The following is a 14598-nucleotide window of genomic DNA, read 5'->3' as shown; positions in this document are numbered from 1 at the left end:
CATTTTGACCACGTTATTATTGTTTTAGATACATTTGCATATGTTTTAAGAGTAAATGATGGATGGTGACAAGACTATTTTAGTCTGCAGTAATTTCATACATAAACTTCAAAGATCAAAGTATTAGCTCACAAGGGTATTTTAAACAGACATTAATTTAGATTAATATGGAGTATATTTTTTATAAATCGATAATTTGATACAATTGGCTCTCCACATTCATTGATATCCACACTGACATCAGTGCTTTCCACTGGTTCTTACGTCATATGTAGAGCTGGGTATTGTTCTATACCGGTGCTAATACTGATACCAAAACGATACTTTTTTTTTATGCCTTACTTTGCTGAGTTATGTGCGTTGTGTGTGCTTGTGGTTGAACAGAGGGAAATGTTGTTATCCTGGAACAAACATGCTTGTTGGCTCACTGACACAGATGATATTAACTACTTGGGTATCGAAATTTGATATCGAACGACAGTGTCATTCGATACCAAACTTCGACACCACAACATTTTCCAATACTCTATCTATAGTATTGAAGCAATTCAATCAACACCATAAAAGTATAGAATTTGGATACCAGCCCTAGTAACGCGTGGTGGTGTCTGGCCGGGGTGCCTTAGACACTCATCAGTGGAAACGACCAACTACTAACTGCCCCACAAGAAGCACTGCTAACATGTTATTGTTTGGGAAATCTATTTGTGGTGGGTCTTACTCTTATCTGATATTGTGGTTGGTCGCACTCGCCACAAATAAATATTTTATGGTAGACACTGCACATTGTGATGCATGGATTCTTTCATTTACACTCCTAACCTACTAATGTAATTTAGCTGTTTATTTACATTCCACCGTTTTAGCCTCAAGCTAAAAGGTGAAACAATGTCATATGAGTCAGAATATTTAGTTGGTATCGTGGATACAGCCAGTGACTTTTATTCTGTCACAGGTGAAACATTGGTATGAACTATTCCCTTATTCCACAGGGTAGGCTTTGGTAAATGCTGTTTTATGTTAATGATACACGCGATACATTGTCTGATCTATTTTATCCCTGACTGTCAACAGAAGGCAGGAATGGCTGTAAACAAAGCAGTGATGCTTTATAAAACCAAGAAAGGTCCTCAGTCACAGCAGAAGAAGGGGGAGCTGATGGAGAACGACCAGGACGCCATGGAGGTGAGTGGCTTCATTGTTAATGTTATTAACAATGTATTCCATTTATTTTTCATTATAGAAGAAACAGTTTTTTTTAGAGAAATCCTCCAGTACGCACATACCCTATGTTCAGAATGATACCATTCTGATACCAGTATCGGTAGGGGTGGGACAAAAAAATCGATAATGTGATATATCTCATCGTACTTCCCCACGTTATCGATACACTGGCGCCAAGTATCTATACTTTTTATTTAATTATTTTAGCTTGACAATCTCATTTTACTGCAATAAGAATGATTGGAATGAGGTGAACAGACTGAAAACGTTATCTTATTGGATAAAACATTTATTTATTATTTTATTGCAGATGGTAGCAAATTTTTCCGTTGGGGACATAATTAACACATTGAGTGCCACGCCCCTTCCGGGAAGTGCATCTGGCATTGCCGTCCATTAACCCCATGTAAACACGCACCTTGTTTGTAGAGTTAAACCTATATTTTATATTATAGCTATGGGTCTAATAACGCCGTTGATTGTCAGTGAGTTGCTTCCAATCAACAGTCATCTCCCGCCTCGACTACTGCAACGCACTGCTCGCTGGCCTCCCAGCCACTGCCACTAAGCCTCTTCAACTCATTCAGAACGCAGCGGCTCGCCTGATCTCAAACATACCGAAGTCGGCCCATGTCGCCCCACTTCTTAGGGACCTGCACTGGCTCCCCATTGCTGCATGAATCCTCTTCAAGGCCCTCGACCTAGCATACCGTGCGGCAAAGGGAACCGCTCCCGCCTACCTCCGGTCAATGGTCTCTAACTACACACCCTCAAGACCCCTACGCTCTGCATCTTCTGGCCGCCTCAAACCTACTCCTATCCAAGCTCCGGGAGGTTCATCAAAGAGAAGTATCCTATTCTCAGTCCTTGCCCCACAATGGTGGAATGAACTACCCACCCCAGTTAGGACAGCCGAAACCCGTCCAATATTTCGCCGTCGACTAAAGACGCACTTCTTTAACCATTATCTGAATTAAAAAGAAAAAAATATCTAACCCTAACTAACCTTACTGTCATGCACTTGTCCTAATAAACTAACCGACACTGTAGCACTCAACACTTTGATGAACATTGTTACTCAGCTGATAGAGTTGTGCCCTTCCTGATGACTTGTCGTACAGAACTTGTAAGTCGCTTTGGATAAAAGCGTCAGCTAAATGTAAATGTAACGTGCAAAAAACAGATTTTTTTTTCATCCGTACATTTCCGTTTTATACCGTTTTGAATATGAATATAGTTTGGGTGCTTCTGAGTAATTCCAGGAAAAAGACGCGATAACAGCGTTTTTGTGTAATTCAATAAACACGTTGTAATTTTTCGCCTGATTATCGAATCTTCCTGAAATCAACGCTAGATTATCATTATTATCCTTCCTCGTGCATACATGAAATGGGCCCTGGAGCGCGGCGCTCCCCCCCTCCCCTCCTGCACCCAACGGCACACAGCCACACACATAAAACACAGACATCTTCAATCACGGTAGAAAGAAATATCAGATCAACACAAGATTGGATATATAGAGTCCTTACCTGGTCTCTGATGTAATGCAAAAAGAATAATCCAATTATCTGATCGCCATTCCAGTTATCCACAGCGATCCTGTCTCTGACGTTATTGGGCATTGCACATGAACGGGTGGGCGGGGTCAGTTGTCCAAGCCATCCCTACAAGCCGCAGCTCGGTAGAGAAAAGAAACTACACCGTTTCTAATGGAGTGCAATAGCGGCCGAAGGCGTTAGAGGGCGTTATAAGACCGTCTGCCAGCTCAGACACATTCAGAACAGTATGCACAAGGTGCCCCGCTGAATTATGAATGGAAATAGCGATTAAAATAAATATCGTGAGAAAAACGTAGTTCTACGTTTCCGGCACTCAACCGTCGGGCGACAGAAACGTAGTTCTACGTGAACGGCACCTAATGTGTTAGTAGTTAATCATAATCTATAGTGTGTGTTAAAGAGGCACTATGCAACTTGTTGTACATTGTTTCATGTACAATTGGCCAGTTGGTGGTACACACTAAACAATCTGATGAGCTTTCATGTCAATTCTGTGAATAAATACATAATTCCCACTTTTTTATAATCTATCGATTATCTCATATATCGCAATATTATCGTTATCGTTGGCTAAATCCGTGACAGTATTGTATCGTGGATTGAAGTATCAGTATATACTGGTGTGATGCGTCTTGGCAGTACTCTTCAGAGGAAGAGGAGGTGGACCTGCAGACAGCGCTGACCGGCTACCAGACCAAGCAGAAGAAGGTGCTGGAGCCCGTCGACCACCAAAAGATCGAGTACGAGACCTATCGCAAGAACTTCTACGTGGAGGTGCCCGAGTTGGCCAAGATGACCGTAGAAGGTATGTGAACCAAAGACTTGGGAGATAATTATTCCAGGTATTACTTATTATTCACTCACTTGGCCCTTTTCTTTGATAGGCCTGACATTTCCAAGCGAGTAAATTGTATATATAATATATTGAATGGATAAATGAATGGAACGGGTTACGTTTTCATAGATCCACACTTAACCATCTATCTGTGTCGTTGTTTTGAACCTGTCCAGATGTGAACGAGTACAGGTTGGAACTAGAAGGCATTGTAGTCAAGGGGAAGGGCTGTCCAAAACCCATCAAGGCCTGGGTACAGTGTGGCACGTCCATGAAGATCCTCAGCGCTCTAAAGAGGTGAGTCTGCCTGCTGGTCACCTCTCTGTTGGCTGGAGTTCACTGCCTGCTGGTCACCTCTCTGATGGCTGGAGTTCACTGCCTGCTGGTCACCTCTTTGATTGATTGATTGAAAAGTTTATTAACAGATTGCAGAATGGGTACAGTACAGTACAGCTCAATACATACAATTGTTAAGGGGATGCAGACCAGAGAAAGACTTTCGTCTTGTTTACATCAGGGTCCCCCATTTTCAATTCATCATAACATATATGACATACATGACATACAGATAGACAGTACTGCTACATCTATACATTTATGACATATCAGATTTGCAAATACAGTACTGTTTGTGATACAAAAGTGTCCAGAAAAAGAGTGTATATACATTTGGCGTAGAAACTGTACATTGGAGGAGGTTGGGTGGGTGGGGTGGGGTTGGGTGGGTTGGGTGAGGGCTGTACATTGTAGGTGGGGGGGGGGGGGGGGTTGGGTAGGGGACACACACACATTTTACACTGTACATTGGAATACTGACAAAGCCTTACTTGGTCATTTACTGTACAACTAGGTTAGGACATTTGTAGGGGCCAGTTTCGAATTGCAGTCTCACGTAGGTGTTTTTTGAGAGTGTTTTTGAAAGTGGGTAGTGATTCACATTCCTTTACAGCTTTAGGTAGGGCGTTCCACATTGATGTGGCATAATTGCGAAACGTGTTTAGTCCCTTGTTTGAGCCGAATCTGGGTTTTACATGATTTGTGGAGCTCCCTCTGGTGTTGTGATCGTGGTATTCACTGACCTTTGGGAAGTATTTTGACATGTACATGGGTACCTTGGTCGCGTAGTGTATCTTGTAGACCAGGCCCATTGCAAGTTGCTGTACTCTGTCGTCTACTCTAAGCCATCCTAGGTTGTCAAAGTGGGCAGGGGTGAGGTGGGTTCTAGGAGTTAGGTCAAGCAGTAGTCTGACTAGCTTGTTTTGAGATGTTTGTAATTTGTTTTTTAGTGCCTTTGAGGTGCTTTTGTACCATGAGGTGCAAGCATAGTCGTAGTACCCTTGAATGAGTGCTCCTGCTAGAGTCTTCAGGGTATTCTTGTTTACCAGAGAGGAGATCCGGTACAAGAATCGCGTTCGTTGGTTGACTTTTTTTATTACATTGGATGCCATTTTGTCACAGGAAAGATTAGCCTCTAGGATGGAACCCAGGTAGGTAATTTCATCTTTCCTCTCTGTTGGCTGGAGTTCACTGCCTGCTGGTCACCTCTCTGATGGCTGGAGTTCACTGCCTGCTGGTAACCTTTCAGGCACAGTAGTAGCTGGCAGGGCTTGACGTGGGCCTGAAAACCTCCCATCAGATCTCTAGTAGCTGGGCGATGGACAACAAATGAAAAACAATTATCTAGAATTGTATCTTTTATTTATGCCAAAGTCGAGACATTATTCAGATTGTGCTTGATATTGGCAGATACTTAGAACTGAATCATCAGTCTTTGTACCTGATTAAAGGAACACACCAACATTATGGGAAATACACTTACCGTCTTCTCCAGAGTCAGACAAGAAGATGGATACCAATTTCCCCTCTGTGCGTTCAATAGAAAGCTATACGGCTGCGAGCTAGCCTAGCTTAGCACAAATTAATGGAAGCGGATACGGACCGCTAGCCTTGTCTGGTAAGAACATTTCCCATAATGTTGGTGTGTTCCTTTAAGCAACACACATGACTGCCACTCCTCTTGGACCAAACCAAACATTGTCTTTTCTCCCCAACCCAGACACAGCTACGAGAAGCCTACGCCCATCCAGACCCAGGCCATCCCTGCCATCATGTGCGGCCGTGACCTCATTGGCATCGCTAAGACGGGCAGCGGGAAGACCATCGCCTTCCTGCTGCCCATGTTCAGACACATCATGGACCAGACGCCCCTGGAGGAGGCAGAGGGCCCCATCGGTAAGAAGGACCCCTCCTGCTCTGATCATCCTCCCCTCCTGCTCTGATCATCCTCCCCTCCTGCTCTGATCATCCTCTCCTTCCCCTCCTGCTCTGATCATCCTCTCCTCCTGCATCCTCTCCTCCTGCTCTGATCATCCTCTCCTCCTGCTCTGATCATCCTCTCCTCCTGCTCTGATCATCTCTTCTCCTGCTCTGATCATCCTCTTCTCCTGCTCTGATCATCTCTTCTCCTGCTCTGATCATCCTCTTCTCCTGCTCTGATCATCTCTTCTCCTGCTCTGATCATCTCTTCTCCTGCTCTGATCATCCTCTTCTCCTGCTCTGATCATCCTTTCCTCCTGCTCTGATCATCTCTCCTCCTGCTCTGATCATCTCCCCTCCTGCTCTGATCATCCTCTTCTCCTGCTCTGATCATCCTCTCCTCCTGCTCTGATCATCTCTCCTCCTGCTCTGATCACCTCATCCTCTTCTCCTGCTCTGATCATCCTCTTCTCCTGCTCTGATCATCCTCTTCTCCTGCTCTGATCATCTCATCCTCTTCTCCTGCTCTGATCATCTCTTCTCCTGCTCTGATCATCCTCTTCTCCTGCTCTGATCATCCTCTTCTCCTGCTCTGATCATCTCTTCTCCTGCTCTGATCATCCTCTCCTCCTGCTCTGATCATCCTCTCCTCCTGCTCTGATCATCCTCTCCTCCTGCTCTGATCATCCTCTCCTTCCCCCTCCTGCTCTGATCATCTCTTCTCCTGCTCTGATCATCCTCTTCTCCTGCTCTGATCACCCTCTTCTCCTGCTCTGATCATCCTCTTCTCCTGCTCTGATCATCCTCTTCTCCTGCTCTGATCATCTCTTCTCCTGCTCTGATCATCCTCTCCTCCTGCTCTGATCATCCTCTCCTCCTGCTCTGATCATCCTCTCCTCCTGCTCTGATCATCCTCTCCTTCCCCCTCCTGCTCTGATCATCTCTTCTCCTGCTCTGATCATCCTCTCCTCCTGCTCTGATCATCCTCTTCTCCTGCTCTGATCATCTCTCCTCCTGCTCTGATCATCCTTTCCTCCTGCTCTGATCATCCTCTCCTCCTGCTCTGATCATCCTCTCCTTCCCCCTCCTGCTCTGATCATCTCTTCTCCTGCTCTGATCATCTCTTCTCCTGCTCTGATCATCCTCTCATCCTGCTCTGATCATCCTCTCCTCCTGCTCTGATCATCCTCTCCTCCTTCTCTGATCATCCTCTCCTTCCCCTCCTGCTCTGATCATCCTCTCCTCCTGCTCTGATCATCCTCTTCTTCCCCCCCTGCTCTGATCATCCTCTCCTCCTGCTCTGATCATCCTCTCCTCCTGCTCTGATCATCCTCTTCTTCCCCTCCTGCTCTGATCATCCTCTCCTCCTGCTCTGATCATCCTCTTCTTCCCCTCCTGCTCTGATCATCCTCTTCTTCCCCTCCTGCTCTGATCATCCTCTCCTCCTGCTCTGATCATCCTCTCCTCCCCCTCCTTCTCTGATCATCCTCTTCTTCCCCTCCTGCTCTGATCATCCTCTCCTCCTTCTCTGATCATCCTCTTCTTCCCCTCCTGCTCTGATCATCCTCTCCTCCTGCTCTGATCATCCTCTTCTTCCCCTCCTGCTCTGATCATCCTCTCCTGCTCTGCTCCTCAGCTGTCATCATGACTCCCACCAGAGAGCTGGCTCTGCAGATCACCAAGGAGTGTAAGAAGTTCTCTAAGCCTCTAAACCTAAGGGTGGTGTGTGTGTATGGAGGAACTGGCATCAGGGAACAGGTACACACACACACACACACACACACACACACACACACACACACACACACACACACACACACACACACACACACGCATACACGCATACACACACGCATATACACACACATGCATACACAAACACATGCACACACGCATACATAAATAAAACACACATACACACACATGCACACATGCATACATACATAAACACACACATATACATGCATATGTACACACACGCATGCTTTGTTTGGGGGGTGGGGGGGGTATAGTGGTCCAATGAAATTGCAAACCCATCTGATTCTAATTTACTGTATAGTTGTAAAATGTTACTCCTCCTAGTCAAATACACAGCTTGATTATGTTTTTGTTTTTCATTTAGTTTAACAGAAAACTCTAACCCAATACTAACATCTGATACCAGCTGTCACATGATCCCATTCTGTAACACGTCAGAGATCACAGCAAACACATTTATATATCAGTCTGTAACACGTCAGAGATCACAGCTAAGTAATTTATATATCAGTCATTCCTCATGAAGGATGTTTGATCTCTGTAATGAAAGATTTGTTATAAAATAATGTCCAGTTATTCCATAGAATGCTCTATATTGTTCAGTAAAATCAGGTTTTCTGGCACTTAGTTCCCTACTTAGAACTGGTGGCCGGTACATTCCTAATTATGTATGAATACTATATTAATAATCTTTTATCTGCGTCGCTCTTGTGGTCCAGATTGCTGAGCTGAAGAGAGGAGCTGAGATTATTGTGTGCACGCCTGGAAGGATGATTGACATGTTAGGAGCCAACAGTGGTGAGTTAATAACACCTTAACCTTTTGTCTTGTTACTGTATTTAGGATGTCTGCACAGAAGTGTTTGGATATATAGCGCCAGCATTATCTCATGAGCTCATTTATAGAAATGCCTTGCATGTAAAGGTTAAAGGGGAATTCCACTGCAGATGATCATTAAATAGATTTACCAGATCTCTCTATGTGGCCAAAGCTATCTCTGCTCGGAAACATCACCATGGAATGTGCTAATTTGGTAGAGCCAGACATAGGGCTGACCTATTTTTTTTTTTTGGAATTCGGAGCTTCAGGGCCGAGATTCGATTTTAATTCGAAGCTTCGAAATAAAAGAAAATGTTTAATAAAAAAGAATAATTAACTTTATTTTTTATTTTTTATGTTGTGTGACTTGTACAGCACTTTGTTCAACGTTGTCAGTGCTGTAAAGTTGAAACCTTTTTAAATCTTAGACAAACAAAACACTTTGCTTTCATGAAATATTGTAAGCCGTCATTTGAGGCTTTATAAAAGCAGCACAATGAACACAAATCTGTCAGTGCCGAGTCCGACCTCATCAACAGCATTGCTTGTTGTAATTAACAAAGAGAGGCAGAGTTGATTTAGCAAAAAAAAAATATATATATAATTTTATAATTATATTATATATTATTATATTACATAATTTATCATTTTTAATAATCGAATTTTATTTTCATATTCGAATCCCATGCCCATCGAACGAAGCTTCGAAGTATTTAAAGGGGAACTATTTTACTATTTCTTTCACTATTTGGGCACTTTTACACAATTCCTGTGAGTCTATGGAACACCTCTGTAATATATATATTTTTTTTATTCATTGTTTTGTATTTCTAATCAAGTCCTCAAAAACAGCATTTTTCTACCTCAAGATCTCGAGCTGTTTTGAGCCTGGGCTCCTAAACCACTGCGCCGGGCCGGCCCCCCTGAACATTAACATGCAGCAGTGACTATATTGACATCACATATAGGCACATTTTCAAATGACTCAGTTCAGTGAGGGTGAATATTGTGAGAGGAGAATTGGAAGAATGCACCAATATGAGAATTTTGAGACATAGATCATATTAATATAAGTTCACATAGCTAGGAAACAATGCTAAACACTCAAAAAGGCCATTTATAAGATAGTTCCCCTTTAAGACAGCCCTAGCCAGACGTCATTATGATGCAACCCTCTAGGCCTCTACACTCGGTTTTGAAGAACTACAGTGGATGTGTAATTTACATTTCTTAAAATTCTGCTACCATGAGCGTCTCTCTTGATCAGCTTTCCACTCTCTTTTGCAAGGTAACAGAGAAGCCGGTCACCCCCTCCACTCCTTGTGTGGGTTTGGTAGGAGTGGCAATGTCGTTCAGCCTTTTTCTGACCTGACGATATGTAATAGAGCTGGCTGTGGGCTCGTTTTACTCTGTAGTAAAGCAGCTTTTCTACAAATACAAGACAGACCAACGGTGGGATTCCCCTTTAAACAGAATGTTGTATATGACATTTGACATACAGCAGTAATGTTATGAACCAAGTCAGTACCACTTACTAAACTGTTGACATTATTTTACCACCTTGAGGGATCAGTCATATCTGCACGACAGTGGTGTGCATCTGAAGATTATGGGCACGTACAGGTAGGTGGAACTGATGCCGTCACAACGGCCCCCTGATTATTCAGTCACAAATTGTTTGATAGTTGTATTGCCATTGTGGACGTAGGTCGATCAACCTCTGTTATTATGACCATGAGCACACTCGGGCATGGACACACTTATGCAAAAATGTATGCGCACTTGAAATGTTTTTGCTGTAAATTGTAGCTAATATTGTTGTGAGTTCATGTAATATGATCAGGTGATAAACAGGGTTTTCTTTTCTTCCACACATGCGCGGTAATCTCTTAATATGTTTCCCTTGTAGGTGACAAGGCGTCGGTCAGATAGAACTTGACGTGGCCTCATCTCTTGTAGTGTGTCTTGAGGATGTTTTGTGACTTTTTCAGGTTCCCCAAACCCCTGAGATGGTACGAAAGACTAGGGAAAACATACTGATTTTAAAATAATTCAGCCACGTATAATTAGTAAGCTAGACTCACTTAGGATGTCTTGGTATGGCAAGTAGTGTAACCTTCAAAAGGGAATGTTATGTGTGCGGGAAGGGGGGGGGGGGGGGGGGTCAGATTAGATTATGTGTTTTTTTTTAGGATGTGAAGAAGAATGGTGCCTTCCTTCCTGAGGTGACTTTTTCCCCCTGTGCTCTTCTTCTTCTCCTTGGGTGCGTAGGTCGCGTCACCAACCTGCGCAGAGTGACATACGTGGTGGTGGATGAAGCAGACAGAATGTTCGACATGGGCTTCGAGCCACAGGTCCGTGTCACCTCACTGTACGAGACAAAAGATCTGCGTTGCGATGCTCCCGTTCAACGGGTGCTAACGGCTGTACCCGATTGGCTGCTGACATAAAAGTTTAGCTATGGCTACACAAGCTACCTTCCTCGGTCTGGAACTGACACATTAACTACCTCCCTCGGGTCTGGAGTTGACACATTAACTACCTCCCTCGGGTCTGAACTGACACGTTAACGAATGGCTGAGAAAGCCTCCCTGTTGTTTATAAAATCACCTTGACTTACAGCGATGGTGTGTTGGGCTCTTATCTCTTACCGCGATGGTGTGTTGGGCTCTTGTTCCTCATCTTGCTATGAATTCCTGTGTAAGGAATTAAATCACAATTAAATGTAAAAAGAAGAGGATTTCTTTTTTCTAGCTACCTGCTCTCCCCACTGTAAACAATCCTCCTGCATGGAGATAAACTTCAAAATAAAAGCCTCCATGGGTGTCTTGTGTGTGTACAGGGGCTTTTATTTTGAAGGTTAGGTTTGTGTTCTACAGGAGAGCCGTAACCTTCCTAACCCCCTAGTAGTGTTGTCACGATACTGGAATTTCTAACTTCGATACGATACCTTGAAAAGTATCGATTTTCGATACCACGGGGAAAAGATTTTAATCTTGAAATGTAAATTTCTTTATTACATTTATATATATATTTTTTAGCTTTTGTTGCTGGTTGATTATCCTCACCTTCTCTCTGGTATTATAAGAGAAGAGAAATATAACACTTTTAAAACCCTTTGTTTTAGGGCTGGGCGATATGGCCTAAAAATAAAATCTCAGATTTTTTTTAAATCCGATTTACGATTTTAATCGATTTATTTCTCTTGAAAACTAGAAATCATTCAAATAACCTTTGTTTTTATTTGACAAAAAAATATCAAACCAAGATGAATTTCCCTATTGGGATTTAAGTGCAAACCTAACTTTCACCAATCTTCATTTAAAAATAATAATAATAATAATAATAATAATAATAATAATAATAATAATAATAATAATAATAATAATAATAATAATAATAATAATAATAATAATAATAATAATAATAATATATATATATATATAAAAGGTTACTCTTGATCAAACAAAGATGAATGTCCCTATTGGGATTAATAGTGCAATAACTTGCTTTTTCACCAAACTTCACTTAAAACAAATAAAAGGTGCCTCTTGATCATCAAACAAGAATGAATTTCCCTATTGGGATTAATAAAGTGCAAATCTAACTTTCACCAAACATCACTTTTTGTAAAATAAAAGGTGACTCTTGAAAAAAAATTGAAAATCGATCGTGCAGAAAGTATCTATTGCGGGAAATTAGTATTGAAACTGTTTTAAATATTCAGAATCGATATGTATCGAAAAATCGATATTTTTGACAACACTACCTCCTAGTGATGGTTGACTCCTCCTCCTCCAGGTGATGCGTATTGTGGACAACATCCGTCCGGACCGGCAGACGGTCATGTTCTCGGCCACCTTCCCCAGAGCCATGGAGGCGCTGGCCCGCAGGATCTTGTCCAAGCCCATCGAGGTGCAGGTCGGAGGCCGCAGTGTGGTGTGCTCCGACGTGGAACAGCACGTGGTAAAGAACCCGTTTCATTTACAGTGATGTCACCTTTCTAGGTTGTAATATATGACTTTGAAACATGGACATAACATTCAGAACAGTCCAGAATGAGACATTGAATTGACGCCACCCGCTTCCTCTTCCGTCTCTCGTCTGTTTTCAGCTGGTAATTGAGGAAGACAAGAAGTTCCTGAAGCTGTTGGAGATCCTGGGTCACTACCAGGAGAAAGGCTCCGTCATCGTCTTCGTGGACAAGCAGGAACACGCGGACGCACTGCTCAAGGACCTGATGAAGGCCTCCTACCCCTGCCTGTCTCTGCATGGAGGTACTAGCTTTGATTTCTGATTAAGGATGCACTGATATTTGCTGGCTGGATGACACTACCTAGCTAAATGTCACAGCCAGTCAAATGAACGTCCGCTGAGATGATTACAACTGGAGTTGGTTCCCTAGTGGTAGTTCACAGTTAGCTACTCTGCCCCTAGTGGTGGCTCACTGTTAGCTACTCTGCCCCTAGTGGTGGCTCACAGTTAGCTACTCTGCACCTAGTGGTGGCTCACTGTTAGCTACTCTGCACCTAGTGGTGGCTCACAGTTAGCCACTCTGCCCCTAGTGGTGGCTCACAGTTAGCCACTCTGCCCCTAGTGGTGGCTCACAGTTAGCCACTCTGCCCCTAGTGGTGGTTCACATGAGTTAGTTGTCAAATGGAAATGAGTAAGGCAGTTCTCTCTCTCTGTTTATTATTTGTTTATATCTTTACAGGAGCCCTGTGTACAGAATATGAAACATGACGTACATTTAAACAACCCCCCTCTCGCTAGGAATTGACCAGTATGACAGAGACAGCATCATCAACGACTTTAAGAACGGAGCCTGTCGTCTGATGGTGGCCACCTCCGTGGCAGCCAGGGGTCTGGACATCAAACAGCTGGTCTTGGTGGTCAACTACAACTGTCCCAACCACTACGAGGACTACGTCCACCGGGCCGGTCGCACTGGCAGGGCAGGCAATAAGGTCAGAGTTAGTCAGTGCATGTCTGGTAATACAGAGTCGGCAATAAGGTCAGAGTTAGTCAGTGCATGTCTGGTAATACAGAGTCGGCAATAAGGTCAGAGTTAGTCAGTACATGTCTGGTAATACAGAGTCGGCAATAAGGTCAGAGTTAGTCAGTGCATGTCTGGTAATACAGAGTCGGCAATAAGGTCAGAGTTAGTCAGTGCATGTCTGGTAATACAGAGTCAGCAATAAGGTCAGAGTTAGTCAGTGCATGTCTGGTAATACAGAGTCGGCAATAAGGTCAGAGTTAGTCAGTGCATGTCTGGTAATACAGAGTCGGTAATAAGGTCAGAGTTAGTCAGTGCATGTCTGGTAATACAGAGTCAGCAATAAGGTCAGAATTAGTCAGTGCATGTCTGGTAATAGAGTCAGCAATAAGGTCAGAGTTAGTTGGTATAATGTCTGGTAATAGAGTCAGCAATAAGGTCAGAGTTAGTTGGTATAATGTCTGGTAATAGAGTCAGCAATAAGGTCAGAGTTAGTTGGTATAATGTCTGGTAATAGAGTCAGCAATAAGGTCAGAGTTAGTTGGTATAATGTCTGGTAATAGAGTCAGCAATAAGGTCAGAGTTAGTTGGTATAATGTCTGGTAATAGAGTCAGCAATAAGGTCAGAGTTAGTTGGTATAATGTCTGGTAATAGTCAGCAATAAGGTCAGAGTTAGTCGGTACATGTCTGGTAATAGATTTGCGTTGAGTTAAAACTATGATGCTGACATTGTTGCTGAAGTTAAAAATTAATTATAATCAAATACATTTGAATGTAAATGAAGCAACCACTTTTATTAACAGTTAATTCCAAAACTGAAATCTATCACTGGGGAGAAAGGAACTACAGAAACTACAAACTACAGATGATTGTTGACACAAATATAAAACTCACTATATGAGTTGGAGTAAGACATGCATATCTTTTAACAATTACGAACTTCAGGAAAAAGATGCCTCAGTGGACCAGATACTTTGTTTAGTCAAACAATATATTTGAATAATACTTTTATTCAATAGCTCAAGTAATCGTTAACAATAATTTTGCTAAATCAAATAGAACAAAATTCTAAAACTTTTTTTGTAAGAACGACTTCACCCCCTCCCTCCCATCCACGTCCATGTTAAATAAACGCTCTTCCTCTCCCATC

General features: G+C 42.8%; 1 protein-coding gene across 1 annotated transcript in view; it reads left to right on the top strand.

Annotated features, from left to right (window-relative positions):
- LOC311233536 (putative ATP-dependent RNA helicase DDX46) overlaps window positions 1–14598 on the top strand; it is a gene marked incomplete at both ends in the record, with an annotated part of 47241 nt that overhangs the window by 10430 nt on the left and 22213 nt on the right. Inside the window, 10 exons of the mRNA XM_084320502.1 lie at window positions 1075–1185; window positions 3423–3588; window positions 3795–3915; window positions 5675–5850; window positions 7511–7632; window positions 8352–8430; window positions 10723–10805; window positions 12253–12417; window positions 12566–12728; window positions 13225–13418. Of these exons, the coding sequence (XP_084176628.1) occupies window positions 1075–1185; window positions 3423–3588; window positions 3795–3915; window positions 5675–5850; window positions 7511–7632; window positions 8352–8430; window positions 10723–10805; window positions 12253–12417; window positions 12566–12728; window positions 13225–13418 (1380 nt within the window). The remainder of the gene's footprint in view (window positions 1–1074; window positions 1186–3422; window positions 3589–3794; window positions 3916–5674; window positions 5851–7510; window positions 7633–8351; window positions 8431–10722; window positions 10806–12252; window positions 12418–12565; window positions 12729–13224; window positions 13419–14598) is intronic.

The sequence above is a fragment of the Notolepis coatsorum genome (assembly GCF_963971535.1).
Source record: "Notolepis coatsorum genome assembly, chromosome: 8".
Lineage (NCBI taxonomy): Eukaryota > Metazoa > Chordata > Actinopteri > Aulopiformes > Paralepididae > Notolepis > Notolepis coatsorum.
Note: the sequence above shows the minus strand (reverse complement) of the source record. Positions and strands in the feature narration are given on the sequence as shown.